We start from the raw sequence: 23,879 nt of genomic DNA on the forward strand, positions 1-23,879 counted from the left end.
TGCCAGTGGCATAAGGTACCGTCACACTGAACAATATCGCTAGCGATCCGTGACGTTGCAGCGTCCTGGCTAGCGATATCGTTGAGTTTGACAGGCAGCAGCAATCAGGATCCTGCTGTGCTATCGTTGGCCGGCGCAGAAAGTCCAGAACTTTATTTCGTCGCTGGAATCCGCAGACATCGCTGAATCGGCGTGTGTGACGCCGATTCAGCGATGTCTTCACTGGTAACCAGGGTAAACATCGGGTTACTAAGCGCAGGGCCGCGCTTAGTAACCCGATGTTTACCCTGGTTACCAGTGTAAATGTAAAAAAAAAAAAAAAACTACATACTTACATTCCAGTGTCTGTCCCCCGGCGCTGTGCTTCTCTGCACTGTGTAAGCGCAGCGGCCGGAAAGCACAGCGTTGATTTCACCGCTGTGCTCTGCTTTCCGGCCGGCGCTTAGTGCAGGAAGCAGAGCGCCGGAGAGGACAGACGCCGGAATGTAAGTATGTAGTGTTTTTTTTTTTTTTTACGTTTACGCTGGTAACCAGGGTAAACATCGGGTTACTAAGCGCGGCCCTGTGCTTAGTAACCCGATGTTTACCCTGGTTACCAGGGGACTTCGGCATTGTTGGTCGCTGGAGAGCTGTCTGTGTGACAGCTCTCCAGCGACCACATAGCGACGCTGCAGCGATCGGGATCGTTGTCTAGATCGCTGCAGCGTCGCTTAATGTGACGGTACCTTTACCCTTCTTTCACCATAGCAAACATATGAATAATCGTATTGAGGAGTCAGCAGGATTGGTTGTCTATTCGGACTGCCATGAAAGGTTTATGGGTACCATTAGCCACAAAAGAATCTTGAATTGTACCAATTCACCATCATCAAATATGATGGTAGAATCAGAAGACCCTCAAACACATTAGTTGGTAGCAGTAAAATCATCTGCCTGATGTAAAGTAGGCCATACCCAGTTGATAGCTGTTGGCCATATAGTCTCCTGACTTCCCCCGGCACAAGAACTGGCTCACCCTCTTAATTCTGTGCTCTATGAAAGCTGCTGTCAGATTCATGTGGCAGCTGTTTATCTCCACCTGGAACAGAAGGATCAGGTGACTGAATTCCAGCCGCCGAATCCTTTTGTCCACTGACATAATCTGTCAAGAGCCAGTGGAGGGGCCACCATAGACATTAGGTCATTGTCTGAATTGTCTGACTTTTGTCTAAGGCAGCTGTCAGACGGCCATATGTTCTCTTACGCAAGGGAATCGGCCTATAATGTTAATGACACTTGGCTCAAGCTCTGGGTAGAGTTTGTGCCGAGTGTCATTTTGGTGTCATGCAGTTCCCTCGCATGCGAGAATCGTACCACGGGTGCGAAGAAGATGGAAAACTTAATTTCTACATCTTCTCTGTTGTGTGGGTGCAGTCCGATGTTTTCCACGCACCGATAGACTTGCATGGGTGCACATGGTCCTATTGGACGCACTCATCGCATGCCGCGATTTTTATTTCTCTCTCTGAATCGGCATGAGAAAAAAGCGCTAGTCGGGACTGCCCCATAAAACATTGGATAGCACTCTGCCATGTTATATGCTCGTGTGAGCGAGCCCTGAGTGGGTGCTCCTATGATGAGACGGGGATTGCTTTCCTACAGCATCTTTATCTGCAGAAGATCTCAAGCACAGACATGGGCTTACAACCCTCCCTTTCACTTCATTTATTTGTGTTGTAGATTTTAGGTGCATGGCCGTCCATGTTGCTGGCCATCTGCCTGATGATAGCCTTTTATTACATTAAAGCAGCCTTTCAACTGTCCAGCCCTACATAATTGGGATTCTGTTGCCTTGGTGTGAGAACTAAGCTCTGAATAAAATCTAGATAAATATTATATACACATTACATTCCTTGGTGTGGGTGTATATGTACCGTATGTATACACACTCTATTTACATTTTTTTTTTTTGTAAATTCTTTATTAACAAATGTAGGCACAGAAGCAAATTCACAAAGCTTATGACAATTGCACACGAAATCAGCATATTCTGTTTACATTTTTCATCAATCTTCCATGGGTTAGGAAACTATTTTTGCACTAATTGTATTCTTTTATCAGGCTATTGCACTGGGTTCCAGTTGGTGGTCTGCGCCTGTCTTGTTGGGAGCTGCTCTGAGGTCTGGATATATAGATCTATATATGGGAATCTGTATTTTCTATGAATTATGTAATGTAAATATTCTGGAATATTTTAGGTTGTCGCTCTTTAGCAGGGTGAGGAATGCATGTGTGCCTTACTGTCTTGTCAACCAATCATTATTCATGCTGCTGTGTATTATAGGACTGCTTATTGTGAGTAAAACAATCTACATCTTACATGATTTTTATTTAATGGTATATAATGACAAATAAATGGTGATGACATGTACACATTTGATCTGAGAGCAATGTCTTTTATGTTTTTCCGTGAGCGATCTTCTTGTTAAAAAATCTTGCAGGGGTCCAGCCTCTGAAACTCCCACTATTCCCAAGTATGAAGTGACTGCATTTATTTGGCTTGTCCAGTCTACCCCACTGCACAGGGAAAATCTCTATTCAAATGACAAATCTGAATGGGGGGGGGGACAGAAAAAAGCCTAATCATTGAATGGTTGTCTCTATTCTTATCCTGGTAGACACCTGTGGCTGAGACGTCATTGCTGACGCTCATGTTGTGACGTGGAAGTGGTGCATGAGCAACTCTTCAAAGAAGATCTGTCAGCAGATTTTATAATACCAACTACATTTATTAAGTAGATATTGGACTGATGGGGCAAATGTACTTACTTTGAAAATCTGTGTCAGAATGGCTGTATAATAATTTCTGAAAGCTTGCACTCTATCACCCTAAATGACCAGAGATCAAAAGATCATCCCACCTCACTGCTGCTGAGATCTCATGCTGCTCAGTACAAGTTGCAGATCACAGCCAGGTTCAGTGGGCATAGACTGACGGAATAGCCTCCTTACTTTTTCCACCAACCAACAGTTTTCCAACTGTTGCAAAACTAAAACTCCCATCATGCCTAGACAGCCACAGATAGTGACATGGCATAATGGGAGTTGTAGTTTAACAGCTGTAGAGCCATAGGTTGGGGAGCACTGCTTTGTGACCCAGGTGATTGTTTTTCACGTACATGTTCTGTGCGTAGTTGTCATGGCTAGAACACTGACCCAAAGTAGTCTATGGAGCTGTTCACATGTCTGTATTTCTCCTCGATCCGTGTGTCTGTGCCAAACTCGCGGAGACATATCCGATATCACGAATGAAAAGGGCCAATACAAGTCTGTGGGTCTGCGAAAAAATACATACAGCGCACGGATGGTATTAGCGTGCCTCAGTATTTAGCATTGCAAAGGATAGGAGAAGCTCTGTCATGTATTTATCCATCAGTAAAAAAAAAACCTTTGAAAATGGACCATATACTGGTGACACCAGTGCCATTTTCACAAGTACGTGCTTAACTAAAGACATGTGAATGAGACCTAATGTAGTGTGTATTGTGAAATCTGCTTTAGTTACCATTCAGCCATATATCCCTTGTCACATCCTAGGAAGAAAGAAATGGAATTCTTGTTCACTCGCCAGGGCCTTAATCAGACATCAGTGTTTATTCCTGTACGCCCCGAAAAAGTGTGTCAGTTTTTACCACCAGTTGTTTGAATTTATTTCAAAGTTAAAAAAAAATATATCTTCTCCTACGCATTACTAAGTTAATGACAGACAGCACACGGATGCCCTCCGTGTGCTGTCTGTGACTTTCACGGACCCATAGACTTGTAGTGATACTTTATCTCCGTGATGCCAGTAAAAAGTGGACATGTCTCCATAGTATGAAAAAAATTACATCAGTTATGGGGGTTTTCGACCACATATGGGGTATTGGCACACTCAGGAGAAATTGCACAAAAAAAATCTGCAGTTTCTCCTGTTACCCTTGGGAAAATAAAATGGTAAAAAAATATATATATTTATTTAAGAGCTCTAGGTTATAAACTTCTATGAAGCACCTGGGGGTTCAAGGTGTTCACCACACATCTAGATACATTCCTTGAGGGGTCTAGTTTCCAAAATGGGGTGACTTGTGTGGGGTTTCCACTGTTTAGGCACAAGAGGGGTTTTCTAAACACTACATGGCATCCGCTCTCGTTTCCAACCATTTTTGTGTTCAAAAAGTCAAATGTTGCTCTTTCCCTTTCAAGCCCTGCCATGCACCTAAACGGTAGTTTTCACCCACCCCACATATGGAGCATCGGTGTACTCGAGAGAAATTGCACAACATATTTTGAGGTTCATTTTCACCTATTACCCTTGTGAAAACAAATTTGGAGCTAAATTCAAATTTTGGTGAAAAAAGTAATATGTTCATTTTTTTTTTCTTCCACATTAAATAAATTCTTGTAAAGTAGACATTTGGTAAATGTTATTTATTAACTATTTTTTGTGATATAACTCTCTGGTTTAAAGGGAATCTATCACAATCTCGGACGCTTTTAAACTATTACTATGGGCATACAGGTAATAGAATTGTTAAAATAGTCCTACATGTATGCCTCATAGTTGCTGTCTTGTTGCTGAGAAATAGACTTTTAATCTTATGTTAATTAATCTTCAGGGCGTACTGTACTTGAAAGAAAACTGCCCCATGAACGTTGCCGTACCATGTGACGTGCAGTTGCGACTCTGGAATACTGCGCCCTGCACTCACTCGATTATGCGTACCTTTTTCCACCCTTCTATGGGCTGTGTGTTTATCGTTCTTCTGCGCAGACACTGATGAGTGACTCCTGCGCAGAAGAACAGTGCATCCAATTCCAATAGCAGGGCTGAAAAGGTATGCATAATCACACAATGAACAGTACACATTGTGAACAGTCAGCTTGCACAAAGGGTGATTGTTGTCAGCCTGTATAAATGGTGAATGTAGTTATCGCAGTCAGCCAGCAGAAAAAGTGAGTGCAGTGAAAGCAGTCAGCCAGCAAAAAGTGAACGCAGTGACTGCTTAAAAGGTGGCTAATTGGATTGAGTTGTTGCATCATTCTTAAGAATGAATTCTTGCAAATATTCTTTTTAGAATGACATGTTATTTTTTTCAGTTTATTTTTTTTTTGCATATATACACTGATGCTATATTACATTTTACTTTCCCTTCAGACCCATGTGTTAATTAGAGATGAGCGAATTTGCTCGGTTTCCTGCTTATTCGGCAAGCTATAGCGCTTACCGAATAAGCTGCAGAGGGAATCCGGATACCTGGAGCAAGCGCTATAGCTTGCCGAATAAGAACTGACCCGATCAAATTCGCTCATCTCTAGTGATAAGCAATGTAATAGATTGTGTGATTCAGGTGAAGCGGATTTCACTTTCAAGCTTCTTTTTGAGCCCAAACAAAAAATATCCCGCTCACATCATCTACACCAACTTTCATACTAGGAGTCATAGAATAGCTGGAAAATTCCCTTATAACACACTTTGCAGTAATCAGTGCCTTCTTTACTATGTCTTCAGTGACTGGCACCACATTCAGCCTTGCTTCTCCAGCCAAGTAGTAGGACTCCTCTAAAGCTCCAATCCATAAAAAGTGCCCATTTGGTTTCAGGAGCCCAACAACATTTTCAAGTGCCTTCTGAAAGGCCTCAAGGTTAGGACTGCAAGCCTCAAGGCAGAACGATGATACCAGACAGTCCACAGAACCACTGACCAGCTCTCCTCCTAGTGGACTGGGCTGATGGACATCAACTGGAATCACGCGGGTAACGTGTTCCCGAAGTCGTTTCTGCTTATCTTTCCAGGACTCTCTGGTTGGGAACAAGAAAAAAAGAGGATCAGAATAGATAACTACACAGCAGTATATCCAAATGACATGAAACGTTTATTCTACAGAGGCGAATACAGAATTTAGGTTCTCATTCACATACGATAGTTGGATGGTCCTGCCATCAATTTGTTTGGCCAACTCTGCACTTACTGGCTCTTTAAAGGGATTGTATCATCTTTCTTCTGGAGCACAACGCTCCCCTGTCTCACAGATTCATGCTTGCTGAGGGGATTTGCACTCCTGAAACTTGATGGTTCAAAGCAGTGGCATGGTCGCAGTTCTGGTCCACCCTGTAGCGCTGCAAGCAGAGACAGCATTGCCTCTGCAGTATGGTAGTAGAGCAGGATCACATGCTGATGCAGCATGGAGCTTGTGATCAGTATAGCAAAGAGCTGGCAAGCGACGCTTCTTGCCTTGGAAACCTGTGTTTCTGAGGTGGCCGGAAATATAGGCAATGAAAATATTTTCCCAGTGCTATTTCCCTGACTAAGAAGCGAAAACCTAGAGTAATGAGTGAGAGAATACCAAAGTTTGGGTCTTCAGTGGTTTAAATGGGGTTCTGGTTAAAGTTCAGGTACAGTTCTGGTAACTGAACCTTAAGATTGGGTACCAGAACCCGATTTCCAGGGGTCAGTTCAACCTTAGCTGGGACAGAGCAGGGTTGCCAACTGTCCAGAAATGCCAGGACAGAATGTAAAATAGAGCACTTATTTGCCCTGTCCATTGAAAAAAAAAATTATGGTGTCCCTGTTTTTTTTTTTTTTTTTTCTTTAAAAGCTGAGGAAACTTACTCTTAACCGAATTACGGGCTAAAGACTCCATTCAGTATGGCCTTACAATGTGTCATTAAAAAAATATGAACAGACAGTATTTTTTTTATTTATTTTTTAACCCCTTCATGACCCAGCCTATTTTGACCTTAACCCCTTTACCCCCAAGGGTGGTTTGCACGTTAATGACCGGGCCAATTTTTACAATTCTGACCACTGTGCCTTTATGAGGTTATAACTCTGGAACGCTTCAATGGATCCTGGTGATTCTGACATTGTTTTCTCGTGACATATTGTACTTCATGACAATGGTAAAAATTCTTTGATAGTACCTGCGTTTATTTGTGAAAAAAACGGAAATTTTGCAAAAATTATGAAAATTTCGCAATTTTCCAACTTTGAATTTTTATGCAATTAAATCACAGAGATATGTCACACAAAATACTTAATAAGTAACATTTAACACATGTCTACTTTACATCAACACAATTTTGGAACCAAAATTTTTTTTTGTTAGGGAGTTATAAGGGTTAAAAGTTGACCAGCAATTTCTCATTTCTACAACACCATTTTATTTTAGGGACCACATCTCATTTTAAGTCATTTTGAGGGGTCTATATGATAGAAAATACCCAAGTGTGACACCATTCTAAAAACTACACCCCTTAAGGTGCTCAAAACCATATTCAAGAAGTTTATTAACCCTTCTGGTGCTTCACAGGAATTTTTTGAATGTTTAAATAAAAATGAACATTTAACTTTTTTTCACAAAAAATTTAATTCAGCTCCAATTTGTTTTATTTTACCAAGGGTAACAGGAGAAAATGGACCCCAAACATTGTTGTACAATTTGTCCTGAGCATGCCAATACCCCACATGTGGGGGTAAACCACTGTTTGGGCGCATGGCAGAGCTCGGAAGCGAAGGAGTGCCATTTGACTTTTCAATGCAAAATTGACTGGAATTGAGATGGGACGCCATGTTTCGTTTGGAGAGCCCCTGATGTGGCTAAACATTGAAACCCCCCACAAGTGACACCATTTTGGAAAGTAGACCCCCTAAGGAACTTATCTAGAGGTGTGGTGAGCACTTTGACCCACCAAGTGCTTCACAGAAGTTTATAATGTAGAACCGTAAAAATAAAAAATCATATTTTTTCACAAAAATTATCTTTTCGCCCCCAATTTTTTATTTTCCCAAGGGTAAGAGAAGAAATTGGACCCCAAAAGTTGTTGCACAATTTGTCCTGAGTACGCTGATAGCCCATATGTGGGGGTAAACCACTGTTTGGGCGGATGGGAGAGCTCGGAAGGGAAGGAGCGCCGTTTGACTTTTCAATGCAAAATTGACAGGAATTGAGATGGGACGCCATGTTGCGTTTGAAGAGCCACTGATGTGCCTAAACATTGAAACCCCCCACAAGTGACACCATTTTGGAAAGTAGACCCCCTAAGGAACTTATCTAGAGGTGTGGTGAGCACTTTGACCCACCAAGTGCTTCACAGAAGTTTATAATGTAGAACCGTAAAAATAAAACAAAATTTTTTTCCCACAAAAATTATTTTTTTAGCCCCCAGTTTTGTATTTTCCTGAGGGTAGCAGGAGAAATTGGACCCCAAAATTTGTTGCCCAATTTGTCCTGAGTGCGATGATACACCATATGTGGGGGGAACCACTGTTTGAGCACATGGGAGGGCTCAGAAGGGAAGGAGTGCCATTTGAATGCAGACTTAGATGGAATGGTCTGCAGGTGTCACATTGCGTTTGCAGAGCCCCTAATGTACCTAAACAGTAGAAACCCCCCACAAGTGACACCATTTTGGAAAGTAGACCCCCTTAGGAACTTATCTAGATGTGTGCTGAGCGCTTTGACCCACCAAGGGCTTCACAGAAGTTTATAATGGAGAGCCGTAAAAATAAAACAAAAATTTTTTCCCACAAAAATTATTTTTTAGCCCCGAGTTTTGTATTTTCCCAAGGGTAACAGGAGAAATTGGACCCCAAAAGTTGTTGTCCTATTTGTTCTGAGTACGCTGATACCCCATATGTTGGGGTAAACCCCTGTTTGGGCACACGGGAGAGCTCGGAAGGGAAGGAGCACTGTTTTACTTTTTCAACGCAGAATTGGCTGAAATTGAGATCGGACGCCATGTCGCATTTGGAGAGCCCCTGATGTGCCTAAACAGTGGAAACCCCCCAATTATAACTGAAACCCTAATCCAAACACACCCCTAACCCTAATCCCAACAGTAACCCTAACCACACCTCTAACCCTGACACACACCTAACCCTAATCCCAACCCTATTCCCAACTGTAAATGTAATCTAAACCCTAACCGTAACTTTAGCCCCAACCCAAACTGTAGCCCTAACCCTAGCCCTAACCCTAACCCTAGCCCTAACTCTAACCCTAGCCCTAATGGGAAAATGGAAATAAATACATTTTTTTAATTTTTCCCTAACTAATGGGGTGATGAAGGGGGGTTTGATTTACTTTTATAGCGGGTTTTTTAGCGGATTTTTATGATTGGCAGCCGTCACACACTGAAAGACGCTTTTTATTGCAAAAAATATTTTTTGCGTTACCACATTTTGAGAGCTATAATTTTTCTATATTTTGGTCCACAGAGTCATGTGAGGTCTTGTTTTTTGCGGGACGAGTTGACGTTTTTATTGGTAACATTTTCGGGCACGTGACATTTTTTGATCGCTTTTTATTCCGATTTTTGTGAGGCAGAATCACCAAAAACCAGCTATTCATGAATTTTTTTTTTTTGGGGGAGGCGTTTATACCGTTCCGCGTTTGGTAAAATTGATGAAGCAGTTTTATTTTTCGGGTCAGTACGATTACAGCGACACCTCATTTATATCATTTTTTTATGTTTTGGCGCTTTTATACGATAAAAACTATTTTATAGAAAAAATAATTATTTTGGCATCGCTTTATTCTCAGGACTATAACTTTTTTATTTTTTTGCTGATGATGCTGTATGGCGGCTCGTTTTTTGCGGGACAAGATGACGTTTTCAGCGGTACCATGGTTATTTATATCTGTCTTTTTGATTGCGTGTTATTCCACTTTTTGTTCGGCGGTATGATAATAAAGCGTTGTTTTTTGCCTCGTGTTTTTTTTTTTTTTTTTTTACGGTGTTTACTGAAAGGGTTAACTAGTGGGACAGTTTTATAGGTCGGGTCGTTACGGATGCGGCGATACTAAATATGTGCACTTTTATTGTTTTTTTTTTTTTTAGATAAAGAAATGTATTTATGGGAATAATATATATATTTTTTTTCATTATTTTGGAATATTTTTTTTTATTTTTTTTACACATTTGAAAATTTTTTTTTTTACTTTTTTACTTTGTCCCAGAGGGGGACATCACAGATCAGTGATCTGACAGTCTGCACAGCACTCTGTCAGATCACCGATCTGACATGCAGCGCTGCAGCCTTCACAGTGCCTGCTCTGAGCAGGCTCTGTGAAGCCACCTCCCTCCCTGCAGGACCCGGATCCGCGGCCATCTTGGATCCGGGCCTGGAGCAGGGAGGGAGGGAGGTAAGACCCTCGCAGCAACGCGATCACATCGCGTTGCTGCGGGGGTCTCGGGGAAGCCCGCAGGGAGCCCCCTCCCTGCGCGGTGCTTCCCTGCACCGCCGGCACATCGCGATCATCTTTGATCGCGGTGTGCCAGGGGTTAATGTGCCGGGGGCGGTCCGTGACCGCTCCTGGCACATAGTGCCGGATGTCAGCTGCGATAGGCAGCTGACACCCGGCCGCGATCGGCGGCGCTCCCCCCGTGAGCGCCGCCGATCGCGCTGGACGTACTATCCCGTCCATGGTCATAGGGGCCCACCCCACATGGACGGGATAGTACGTCCGATGTCAGAAAGGGGTTAAAGACCTTGCCTTTTTTTGCAATTCTGACCAGTGTCCCTTTATGAGGTAATAACTCAGGAACGCTTCAACGGATCCTAGCGGTTCTGAGATTGTTTTTTCGTGACATATTGGGCTTCATGTTAGTGGTAAATTTAGGTCAATAAATTATGCGTTTATTTGTGATAAAAACGGAAATTTGGCGAAAATGTTGAAATTTTCGCAATTTTCACATTTTGAATTTTTATTCTGTTAAACCAGAGAGTTATGTGACACAAAATAGTTAATAAATAACATTTCCCACATGTTTACTTAACATCAGCACAATTTTGGAAACAACATTTTTTTTTGCTAGGAAGTTATAAGGGTTAAAATTTGACCAGCGATTTCTCATTTTTACAACGTAATTTACAAAACCATTTTTTTAGGGACCACCTCACATTTGAAGTCAGTTTGAGGGGTCTATATGGCTGAAAATACCCAAAAGTGACACCATTCTAAAAACTGCACCCCTCAAGGTACTCAAAACCACAATCCAGAAGTTTAGTAACCCTTCAGGTGCTTCACAGCAACAGAAGCAACATGGAAGGAAAAAATGAACATTTAACTTTTTAGTCACAAAAATTATCTTTTAGCAACAATTTTTTTATTTTCCCAATGGTAAAAGGAGAAACTGAACCACGTAAGTGGTTGTCCAATTTGTCCTGAGTACGCTGATACCTCATATGTGGGGGTAAACCACTGTTTGGGCGCACGGCAGGGCTTGGAAGGGAAGGAGCGCCATTTGACTTTTTGAATCAAAAATTGGCTCCACTCTTTAGCGGACACCATGTCACGTTTGGAGAGCCCCCGTGTGCCTAAAAATTGGAGCTCCCCCACAAGTGACCCCATTTTGGAAACTAGACGCCCCAGGGAACTTATCTAGATGCATAGTGAGCACTTTGAACCCCCAGGTGCTTCACAAATTGATCCGTAAAAATGAAAAAGTACTTTCTTTTCACAAAAAAATTCTTTTAGCCTCAATTTTTTCATTTTCACATGGGCAACAGGATAAAATGGATCCTAAAATTTGTTGGGCAATTTCTCCTGAGTACACTGATACCTCATATGTGGGGATAAACCACTGTTTGGGCACATGGTAAGGCTCGGAAGGGAAGGAGCGCCATTTGACTTTTTGAATGAAAAATTATCTCCATCGTTAGCGGACACCATGTCGCGTTTGGAAAGCTCCTGTGTGCCTAAACATTGGAGCTCCCCCACAAGTGACCCCATTTTGGAAACTAGACCCCCCAAGGAGCTTATTTAGATGCCTAGTGAGCACTTTAAACCCTCAGGTGATTCACAAATTGATCTGTAAAAATGAAAAAGTACTTTTTTTTCACAAAAAAATTCTTTTCGCCTCAATTTTTTCATTATCACATGGGCAATAGGATAAAATGGATCATAAAATTTGTTGGGCAATTTCTCCCGAGTACGCCGATACCTCATATGTGGGGGTAAACCACTGTTTGGGCACTCGGCAGGGCTCGGAAGGGAAGGCGCGCCATTTGACTTTTTGAATGGAAAATTAGCTCCAATTGTTAGCGGACACCATGTCGCGTTTGGAGAGCCCCTGTGTGCCTAAACATTGGAGCTCCCCCACAAGTGACCCCATTTTGGAAACTAGACCCCCCAAGGAACTTATCTAGATGCATATTGAGCACTTTAAACCCCTAGGTGCTTCACAGAAGTTTATAACGCAGAGCCATGAAAATAAAAAATAATTTTTCTTTCCTCAAAAATGATTTTTTAGCCTGGAATTTCCTATTTTGCCAAGGGTAATAGGAGAAATTGGACCCCAAATGTTGTTGTCCAGTTTGTCCTGAGTACGCTGATACCCCATATGTGGGGGTAAACCACTGTTTGGGCGCACGGCAGGGCTCGGAAGGGAAGGCACGCCATTTGGCTCTTTAAATGGAAAATTAGCTCCAATCATTAGCGGACACCATGTCACGTTTGGAGAGCCCCTGTGTGCCTAAACATTGGAGATCCCCCAGAAATGACCCCATTTTGGAAACTAGTCCACCAAAGGAACTAATCTAGATGTGTGGTGAGGACTTTGAACCCCCAAGTGCTCCACAGAAGTTTATAACGCAGAGCCATGAAAATAAAAAAAAAAAATTATTTTCTCAAAAATGATCTTTTAGCCTGCAATTTTTTATTTTCCCAAGGGTATCAGGAGAAATTTGACCCCAAAAGTTGTTGTCCAGTTTCTCCTGAGTACGCTGATACCCCATATGTGGGGGTAAACCACTGTTTGGGCACATGCCGGGGCTCGGAAGTGAAGTAGTGACGTTTTGAACTGCAGACTTTGATGGAATGCTCTGTGGGCGTCACGTTGCGTTTGCAGAGCCCCTGATGTGGCTTAACAGTAGAAACCCCCCACAAGTGACCCCATTTTGGAAACTAGACCCCGAAAGGAACTTATCTAGATGTGTGGTGAGCACTTTGAACCCCCAAGTGCTTCACAGAAGTTTATAATGCAGAGCCGTGAAAATAATAAATACGTTTTCTTTCCTCAAAAATAATTATTTAGCCCAGAATTTTTTATTTTCCCAAGGGTTACAGGAGAAATTGGACCCCAAAAGTTGTTGTTCAGTTTCTCCTGAGTACGCTGATACCCCATGTGTGGAGGTAAACCACTGTTTGGACACACGTCGGGGCTCAGAAGGGAAGTAGTGACTTTTGAAATGCAGACTTTGATGGAATGGTCTGCGGGCGTCATGTTGCGTTTGCAGAGCCCCTGGTGTGCCTAAACAGTAGAAACCCCCCACAAGTGACCCCATTTTAGAAACTAGACCCCCCAAGGAACTTATCTAGATATGTGGTGAGCACTTTGAACCCCCAAGTGCTTCACAGACGTTTACAACGTAGAGCCGTGAAAATAATAAATCATTTTTCTTTCCTCAAAAATGATGTTTTAGAAAGCATTTTTTTATTTTCACAAGGGTAACAGGAGAAATTGGACCCCAGTAATTGTTGCGCAGTTTATCCTGAGTATGCTGGTACCCCATATGTGGGGGTAAACCACTGTTTGGGCACACGTCAGGGCTCGGAATTGAGGGAGCACCATTTGACTTTTTGAATACGAGATTGGCTGGAATCAATGGTGGCGCCATGTTGTGTTTGGAGACCCCTGATGTGCCTAAACAGTGGTAACCCCTCAATTCTACCTCCAACACTAACCCCAACACACCCCTAACCCTAATCCCAACTGTAGCCATAACCCTAATCACAACCCTAACCCCAACACACCCCTAACCACAACCCTAACCGCAACACACCCCTAAAGGTACCGTCACACTAGACGATATCGCTAGCGATCCTTGACGTTGCAGCGTCCTCGCTAGCGATATCGTCCAGTGTGACAGGCAGCAGCGATCAGGCCCCTGCTGTGCTGTCGCTGGTCGGGGAATAAAGTCCAGAACTTTATTTGGTCGCTGGACTCCCCGTAGACATCGCTGAATCGGCGTGTGTGACACCGATTCAGCGATGTCTTCACTGGGAACCAGGGTAAACATCGGGTAACTAAGCGCAGGGCCGCGCTTAGTAAACCGATGTTTACCATCCTAAAAGTAAAAAAAAACAAACACTACATACTTACCTACAGCAGTCTGTCCCCGGCGCTGTGCTCTGCTCTCCTCCTGTACTGGCTGTGAGCGTCGGTCAGCCGGAAAGCAGAGCGGTGACGTCACCGCTCTGCTTTCCGGCCGCTGTGCTCACACAGACAGTACAGGAGGGGTGCAGAGCACAGCGCTGGAGGACAGACGGCTGTAGGTAAGTATGTAGTGTTTGTTTTTTTTTACTTTTAGGATGGTAACCAGGGTAAACACCGGGTTACTAAGCGCGGCCCTGCGCTTAGTTACCCGATGTTTACCCTGGTTACCGGCATTGTTGGTCGCTGGAGAGCGGTCTGTGTGACAGCTCTCCAGCGACCAAACAGCGACGCTGCAGCGATCCGGATCGTTGTCGGTATCGCTGCAGCGTCGCTAAGTGTGACGGTACCTTTACCCTAACCACAACCCTAATTCCAACTGTAACCATAACCCTAATCACAGCCCTAACCCTAACCCCAACACATCCCTAACCCTAATCCCAACTGTAGCCATAACCCTAATCACAGCCCTAACCCTAACCCCAACACACCCCTAACCCTAATCCCAACTGTAGCCATAACCCTAATCACAACCCTAACCACAACACACCCCTAACCACAACCCTAATTCCAACCCTAACCCTAAGGTTATGTGCCCACGTTGCGGATTCGTGTGAGATTTTTCAGCATCATTTTTGAAAAATCCGCGGGTAAAAGGCACTGCGTTTTACCTGCGGATTTTCCGCGGATTTCCAGTGTTTTTTGTGCGGATTTCACCTGCGGATTCCTATTGAGGAACAGGTGTAAAACGCTGCGGAATCCGCACAAAGAATTGACATGCTGCGGAAAATACAACGCAGCGTTTCCGCGCGGTATTTTCCGCACCATGGGCACAGCGGATTTGGTTTCCATATGTTTACATGGTACTGTACAGCTGATGGAACACTGCTGCGAATCCGCAGCGGCCAATCCACTGCGGATCCGCAGCCAAATCCGCACCATGTGCACATAGCCTAATTCTGAAGGTATGTGCACACGCTGCGGAAAACGCTGCGGATCCGCAGCAGTTTCCCATGAGTTTACAGTTCAATGTAAACCTATGGGAAACAAAAATCGCTGTACACACGCTGCGGAAAAACTGCACGGAAACGCAGCGGTTTACATTCCGCAGCATGTCACTTCTTTGTGCAGATTCCGCAGCGGTTTTACAACTGCTCAATGAAATGCGCAGAAAAAAACGCGGTAAATCCGCCATAAATCCGCAGCGGTTTAGCACTGCGGATTTATCAAATCCGCAGCGGAAAAATCCGCAGAGGACCAGAATATGTGTGCACATACCCTAACCCTACCCCTAACCCTACCCCTAGCCCTAACCCTACCCCTACCCCTAGCCCTACCCCTACCCCTAACCCTACCTTTAACCCTAACCCTACCCCTAACAGTGGAAAAAAAAAATTTCTTTATTTTTTTATTGTCCCTACCTATGGGGGTGACAAAGGGGGGGGGTCATTTATTATTTTTTTTATTTTGATCACTGAGATAGATTATATCTCAGTGATCAAAATGCACTTTGGAACGAATCTGCCGGCCGGCAGATTCGGCGGGCGCACTGCGCATGCGCCCGCCATTTTGGAAGATGGCGGCGCCCGGGGAGAAGACGGACGGACACCGGCAGGATCGGTAAGTATGTTAGGGTGGGGTATCGGAGCATGGGGGGGTGAATCGGAGCGCGGGAGGGGTGGAACGGAGCACGGGGGGGGGGGGTAGAACGGAGCACGGGGGGGTGGAACGGAGCACGGGGGGGTGGAACGGAGCACGGAGGGGGGTGGATCGGAGTGCAGGGGGGTGATCAGAGCACGGGGGGGTGATTGAAGCACGGGGGGAGCGGACAAGAGCACGGGGGGAGCGGAGCACAGGACAGAGGGGAGCCGGAGCAGTGTACCGGACAGATCGGGGGGCTGGGGGGGCGATCGGTGGGGTGGGGGCACATTAGTATTTCCAGCCATGGCCGATGATATTGCAGCATCGGCCATGGCTGGATTGTAATATTTCACCCGTTATAATAGGTGAAATATTACAAATCGCTCTGATTGGCAGTTTCACTTTCAACAGCCAATCAGAGCGATCGTAGCCACGAGGGGGTGAAGCCACCCCCCCTGGGCTAAACTACCACTCCCCCTGTCCCTGCAGATCGGGTGAAATGAGAGTTAACCCTTTCACCCAGCCTGCAGGGACGCGATCTTTCCATGACGCCACATAGGCGTCATGGGTCGGATTGGCACCGACTTTCATGACGCCTACGTGGCGTCAAAGGTTGGGAAGGGGTTTATGAATAATGACCTGAATTTTTTGCCCAGTTTTCAGAGCAGAAACTCTCCATTGAAAACCCGTGGTTTTTGGTTCTGCTTCAAGATCTCTGCAAAAAAGGGAAAAACATTATCTGTGTGAACACATTGCAGATATGTATCAGGTTTTTTCTGCACAGATTTGTCATAAAAACTGAATGATTTCCTAGTAACTAAGTAAGCAAAGTGAATGAGAATCTTGAAGTCTCATGCACATGGTGCTTATTTTTTGACTTGCAGATTTCAATCAATTCTGCAGATTTCACTCATCCTAATAAGTGGGGATAAATCTGCACCAAAAACATGCCTATATTACACTGCATCTTCCTGCCCAGAGATGCAGAAATTTCTGCACCAAGTACTTCACTTGTGCACATACCCCAATATTGTCACAATGGGATATTGATCTGGTATATGAGTCATTGTGTGGCGTTCTTTATTCCTGGATCTGGACGAGGACTTTTGATTACTCACCCTTTGCCCTCTAACTTGCAAACATGTTCAAAATAGGGACGCCAGTCGAAAGCCCCTGGTTCATCACAGAACCACATCTTCAGTTCTTTACGATTCACCTCCAAGTATTCTGCCAAAATAGTCTCCTGAAAGTGCTCGAAGGCACTCAACAACTGGTATATCGTAGGACCTGAACCAATATCGACCAAGGTGTGCCCTTTAATCCCACCTAGGAATACAGAAGCAGTGGAGATTGTTTTAGTCGTCATTTGTGAAGTTATTAAAAGCAAAAGTTACAGTATGGTGATAATTCAGTTTAACAAATAGAATGAGTTCTCCTAGGAAAGCAATTCAAGGGGCAATTAATTGCCTTTACTAAAGGTCTCATATATACAGACACACAAAGCTGACCACACCTATTGGACGACCACTGGTTGGCTATAGATATATTGTGTGTGTATATGTATATACTCAACTGTCGATCAGTGTGTGTGTGTATGTATGTATGTGTGTGTATGTATATGTATGTATATATATATATATATATATATATATATAATCTCTCTGATTGACAGTTGAGTAAACGCCTGTTTAGACAGAGTGCTATGCTCACAGAATGGTGGTTACTATGATCTTTGCATTTGTAATCCATCATCAACAGGACACTGCGCTGATAACTATTTTCATCGATCACAAATTGCCAAAAGCCAAAAAAATCTCTATCTAAAGACAGTTAAATAACTTTTACCTAATTATTTAAGAGGAATAATATAAAATTAGCATTCATTAGTATGTGTTTAAGGACGCTCTGGTACGATACCCATTTTTCTCATTTTATTCACTATTAAATTTAGTGTCCCATTCCTATCAATCGCCATATTATCGTATCAGAATTTGTTTGGTGCAGCTGCAACCTACCCTATTCTATATTACTGTATTGTCTCATATCTGACTGACGCAACTAAAATGCAATCCCAAGCCTCCCCAACATGTTTCACCAGACAACCTGGTGTCACTGGGGATTGAAAGCTATATGGTACCATGTCTGGTGAAACATGTTAGGGAGGCTTAGGATTCCATTTTAATAGCGTCAGTCAGATATTATACAGTAATATAGGATAGGGTAGGTTGCAGCCGCACCAAACCAAACCTGATACGATAAGAGTGATCAATAAGAATGGGACACTAAATCTAATAGTGAATACAATGATATAAATGGGTATCGTACCAGTGTCCTTCAACACATACTGATATATGCAAATTTTATATTATTCCTCTTAAATAGTTTAGTAAAAGTTAAAAAATAACTGCCAAAAATCCCTATCTAAAGACAATTTGTGATTATTGCCCTACGCTGACTTTGTGGATAGCATTTATTTGTGTCTTATAATAACGATTTTTAAGCTTGCTTAAGTCAATGCTCTTGATGTTTGAGCGTCTTTCTAGTTCATCAGGTGGTTCCTTGCTTATTGAGACAGGCTGATAACTGGGAAAGTGTGTTCTTATAAACGCCCATCTCAATTATTGGCCCATCATAAACTATGACACTGACACACTGGCACTGACTTTTGAGGAGTTTGTCAGAACATGTTTGCTGAGAGCAAAAAAAAATCTACCAAAAACTGCATTTAAATTACTTGGAAGACATCAAATACATTTCTATTGTAAGGACGCTTTGCTGTTCATATGTTCAATCCTTTGAAGGTTTTTTTCTGCCCACTTTTTGAAAAACTGGTGGGGAAGGGGGGAGTTGTTGCATTTGAAGAGTCACCTTTTGGATTCTGCTTCAAACTAGGCATATTAAAATACTGCAAGAATTATGCAAAACCACATCAGGAAACTAAATTCTCCCCCCCCCCCCAACTCCCCAAAATATGGAGCTTTTCTTAAAGTGGAACTTGAAGACATTACTTTTGCCACCTTTAAAAAGAGCAAAACTGTGTGCTCATACCCTGCATGGGCCTTGAATCACTCCCACCCATCTTAATGGGTCAGAAGGCAAACTATGCCCTAACCGTTTAGATACTGGACTCTTATATTGGATGAGGGTGGTAGGGAGCTTATCACTTGGAATGGCTTAGTGTGCCATCCATAAAACAGGACAGTACATGGACAATAGCATTCCATGGGGCTACAACAAAAAAAACACACCATCTGTAACAAGCTATACAATAAAGTATGCACAGTGAACATTAAAAGTAAAATTGTCAAAAGAGTTGTATGTAGCCCAACGTTTTACCAATGAATATTATATGCCAAGACAATAATGTAAAAAAAAAATTGAAAGAAAAAATAACTTTTTTGTTGAGATAGTAGGATATCTGCAAACACTCCCAACTAAAAATACATGACTTATCTAAACCGGAGCGCTCACCTTTTGTACAAGCCTCATGAAGTTGCCGCAGCTTCCAACACATAACACTGTCCTCGCTTGAGAAGTCCGCCCGAGGGGGCACATAGTTATTCTGCAAGTAGGCTCTGGGGTTGAATAACTGGTAGGACTCAGCGACTGCCTGGATGCTGCTCATGTTGGAAGAGACAGATAATACAGCCCTCAGTGCGCTCCTCTCACCTTTATAAGCTGGAGTTATCATCCCATCCTATCATTAGTCTGCATTACAGGTACACCTCCCATCACTCTCCATTACAACTGCATCCACCCTTAGTCTGTGATAGCATCTCCCACATTGATTCACTCTTCAGTTTTCCCCAAGGGCTACACCGCAGCACAAGGGTATCTAGAAATGTCATTACTTTATCTGCCAGATGCCAGCCACCACAGAGCTGAAGCACATACGTCCAGATTGCCCTTGGCTTTCTGTACATATTATTCTCTGTCTCAAATGTACATTGATGGGATGACTTTTGTATAATACAACATACATTTATAATTGTGCCGATTGTATATATTATACCCTATACTACCAAGTTGTTCAATTATTCTACAGCAGACCTGGGCAAATTGCAGGCCGCACCCGGCCCTTTGGCTATCCCTGTTCGGCCCACAGTCTAAGGAATAGAGATCAGATGCTACAGTAATGCATCAGCGACTGTAGAACACAGCAAGCACTTGACTTGCATGGAGACGCAGGTTAGATACACACTGTCCATGCCTTTATGTGGGTGCTCCTCACAGTCTGTTCCTGTCTGGCAACATCAGTGTGTGCTTGATAACTGTTCCCAGCTGTACCACCTGAACAACACACCAAAAGAATACACCCCGCTTTGCCTGAGCAGCACACCAAGAGAATACTCCCTGCACTGCCTGAGCAGCACACCAAAAGGGTACTTGCCTGAGCAGCACACCAAGAGAATACACCCCGCACTGCCTGAGCAGCACACCAAGAGAATACACCCCGCACTGCCTGAGCAGCACACCAAGAGAATGCACCCCACACTGCCTGATCAGCACACCAAGAGAATGCACCCCGCACTGCCTTAGCAGCACACCAATAGAATACACCTTGCTTTGCCTGAGCAGTACACTAAGAGAATACACCCTGTGCTGCCTGAGCAACACACCAAGAGAATACACCCCACACCACATGTGCAGAACAACAAGGGAATACAACCCACACCACTCGTGCAGCACACCAAGAGAATACACTCCCATGCTGCCTGAACAGCTCACCAAGATAAATCCCCCCCACTCCCTGGGCAACACATCAAGAGAATACACCCCGCGCTGCCTGAGCAGCACACCAACAGAATACACCCCACACCACTTGAATAGCACACCAAGAGAATAGCCCCCCTCTGCCTGAGCAGCACACCAAGAGACTACACCTCACGCTGCCTGAGCAGTGCACCAGAAGAATACACCCTGCACCACCAGAGCAGCACACCAAGAGAATACACCCTGCACCACCAGAGCAGCACACCAAGAGAATACACCCCTCACCACCTGTGCAGCACACCAACAGAATTCACCCACTCTGCCTGAGCAGACATGGTGAATCACTGCAACCAGTAAATAACTGCCAGCTCTTGACATGTTAATTCCTCATGAAATGGCTCAAATATCATTGGATCAGGTTAAAAGATTTGTAGGCCTCATGCACATATGCCCTGTGAATCTGTGGAATGCTTGGATCCATGTGTCATTAATCCCAAATATATTTTACTATAAGTTGAAACAAACATAAAAACCAAAAACACACCACAGAACCGACCATATGTCCAATATAAAATAATTTTTATTAATATAAATATACAATATATAGGGGAAAACCAATACAGATACAAATTGTAGGCCACAGTGCCTTAATCTACATGGTATAGGAATATTATATACATAGAAAAGCAAGGACATATATCCAGGAAACGATGTGTTATGGATATACGGTAGCTATGTAAACCACAAACATATGAAGTCATAAAAATTATGAAGAGATCACAACCCAGTTATGTGAGCTGACAAGAGAAAAATCTCAAAAAATGTGTATAACTAATAAGTATTCATATGTGATTTAAAAAAATTGTTACCCTATAAGTAAAAGTGAGTACCAAGCTAAAATAATAATCAAAACAACAGCAAAAATGTATACAATGTGAGGCAACCATGTGTCTACCAACATAATAAAACAACCATCAATCAAAAACCAGTAAATAGCAAGTGAATTCTATGTTCACAGGGTAACACAAAGAATTATAGGTGTTCTAGTGAAGAGAAAGTAAATAGTAACAGTGAAGGAGGAAGGATTGGATGTAAATGTGAATAGTCACTCACAATGAGTCTGTGGATCCCCGGCTCCTTGATGGCGTCCTCCCCAACACGCGTTTCGGCTCTTTGCCTTCATCAGGGGGTGGTGTCATTAGGGCCAGAAGGAGTATAAATGTAGAATACCGACCAATGGAAAAAGAGGGTGTGTATGGATATGCCAATAAGGAAAAAGGGGGTGTGATTATATGGTGGTATCGTGAGGGAAACAAGGAAGTGAAAGGGAGGTTTGGCCGCGTCATCGCCAGTGTTTAGATCACGTGCACGGTCATGTGGCCAGCCTATGTATGGTGCCAGTGGGCGGGTAATAACTAAGTCCTTCACTACAGGAGGTTCAAGCCTAGGAGATGAACAGCCGTGTCATCGCGGGCATTTAGATCACGTGAAGTCATGTGATCAGACCATGTATTGCACGGGTGGGTTTTAGATGCGTCCTTAGTTACCTGACAATCTGGCCAAAGTGGGGAGAGCATATAACAGCTCACGCGGCACAGAACGCCAGGAGGTAACCGGGACAACCACATCAAACGGAGGGTGCGGTAAATACCGGACCACTCCCATATATATTAATATTTCATACAGCGCTAGATAGCTTAAAAAGCCTGTAATTCAATTGCCGGCTTTTCCTATCTCCTTCTCAAACCCAACATGATATGAGACATGGTTTACATACAGTAAACCATCTCATATCCCCATTTTTTTTTTTGCATATTCCACACTACTAATGTTAGTAGTGTGTATGTGCAAAATTTGGGCGCTCTAGTTATTAAATTAAAGGGTTAAATCACGGTAAAAATTGGCGTGGGCTCCCACGCAATTTTCTCCGCCAGAATGGTAAAGCCAGTGACTGAGGGCAGATATTAATAGCCTGGAGAGGGTCCATGGTTATTGGCCCCCCCGGCTAAAAACATCTGCCCCCAGCAACCCCAGAAAAGGCACATCTGGAAGATGCGCCTATTCTGGCACTTGGCCACTCTCTTCCCATTCCCGTGTAGTGGTGGGAAATGGGGTAATCTGGCTATTGTAAGATGACATAAAGCCAGATTAATAATGGAGAGGCGTCAATTATGACACCTATCCATTATTAATCCAATAATAATAATAATCTTTTTTTATATAGCGCCAACATATTCCGCAGCGCTTTACAGTTTAACAGTTTCAAACACAAAAGTCATAAGTAACAATGTTAACAATACAATAATTAAAGCAAAATAAGACGACCCTGCTCGTGAGAGCTTACAATCTACAATGAGGAGGGGGAGATACAAAGTACAGGTGTGTATTTACAATTATTATTATACATTTTTTTTTTTTTTTTAATAATAATTTACAATGATGTATTTAATATGAAATGGTTAAAATACACACACATTATTACAAAGTATTTTAAAGGGAACCTGTCACCCCGAAAATCGCGGGTGAGGTAAGCCCAACGGCATCAGGGGCTTATCTACAGCATTCTGTAATGCTGTAGATAAGCCCCCGATGTTACCTGAAAGGAGAAAAAGACGTTAGATTATACTCACCCAGGGGCGGTCCCGCTGCTGGTCAGGTCGGATGGGTGTCTCTGGTCCGCTGCGGCGCCTCCCATCTTCATTACAATACGTCCTCTTCTGATCTTCAGCCACGGCTCCAGCGCAGGCGTACTTTGCTCTGCCCTGTTGAGGGCAGACAAAGTACTGCAGTGCGCAGGCGCCGGGCCTCTGACCTTTCCGGCGCCTGCGCACTGCAGTACTATCCTCTGCCCTCAAGAGGGCAGAGCAAAGTACGCCTGTGCCGGAGCCGTGGCTGAAGATCAAAAGAGGACGTCTTGTAATGAAGATGGGAGGCGCCGCAGCGGACCGGAGACGCCCATCCGACCTGACCAGCAGCGGGACCCCCCCTGGGTGAGTATAATCTAACGTCTTTTTCTCCTCTTTCAGGTAACATCGGGGGCTTATCTACAGCATTACAGAATGCTGCAGATAAGCACCTGATGCCGGTGGGCTTACCTCACCCACGATTTTCGGGGTGACAGGTTCCCTTTAATGAAATAAATACACAGGTTGTTGTAATATTTTGTTATACTGGTAATTCACCTGAAGACCCTTGTCACCTGTAATAAATGTAAAAAAAAACAATATCTCATACCTTCCGATGATCAGTCTTGTCCCACGCTGTAAATCCATCTGAAAGGGTTAACTAATTTTACAAGCAGAAGCCTGCTAATGCAGCCGCCCATGCTTGTAAAAACCCAGCAAATT

General features: G+C 43.6%; 1 protein-coding gene across 1 annotated transcript; it reads right to left on the bottom strand.

Annotated features, from left to right (window-relative positions):
* Nucleotides 1-581: 581 nt before the first annotated feature.
* Nucleotides 582-19,468, bottom strand: PNMT (phenylethanolamine N-methyltransferase). Its single transcript, XM_069751654.1, has 3 exons — nt 19,291-19,468; nt 16,938-17,145; nt 582-5,820 (listed from the first exon to the last, which is right to left on the bottom strand). The coding sequence occupies exons 1-3, from the start codon at nt 19,442-19,444 to the stop codon at nt 5,388-5,390; spliced, it is 795 nt and encodes a 264-aa protein (XP_069607755.1). The 5' UTR covers nt 19,445-19,468; the 3' UTR covers nt 582-5,387.
* Between the last annotated feature and the right edge of the window lie 4,411 nt (nt 19,469-23,879).

Source organism: Ranitomeya imitator, chromosome 2, assembly GCF_032444005.1.
Source record: "Ranitomeya imitator isolate aRanImi1 chromosome 2, aRanImi1.pri, whole genome shotgun sequence".
In the NCBI taxonomy this organism is placed as follows: domain Eukaryota; kingdom Metazoa; phylum Chordata; class Amphibia; order Anura; family Dendrobatidae; genus Ranitomeya; species Ranitomeya imitator.

Excerpts from the sequence above, each read along its gene's own strand:
- PNMT (XM_069751654.1), bottom strand. The coding sequence starts at position 19,444 with ATGAGCAGCATCCAGGCAGTCGCTGAGTCCTACCAGTTATTCAACCCC. Across the intron at positions 17,146-19,290 it reads TCATGAGGCTTGTACAAAAG|GTGGGATTAAAGGGCACACC; the intron begins GTGAGCGCTCCG and ends CTGTATTCCTAG. Across the intron at positions 5,821-16,937 it reads TGCAAGTTAGAGGGCAAAGG|AGAGTCCTGGAAAGATAAGC; the intron begins GTGAGTAATCAA and ends GTTCCCAACCAG.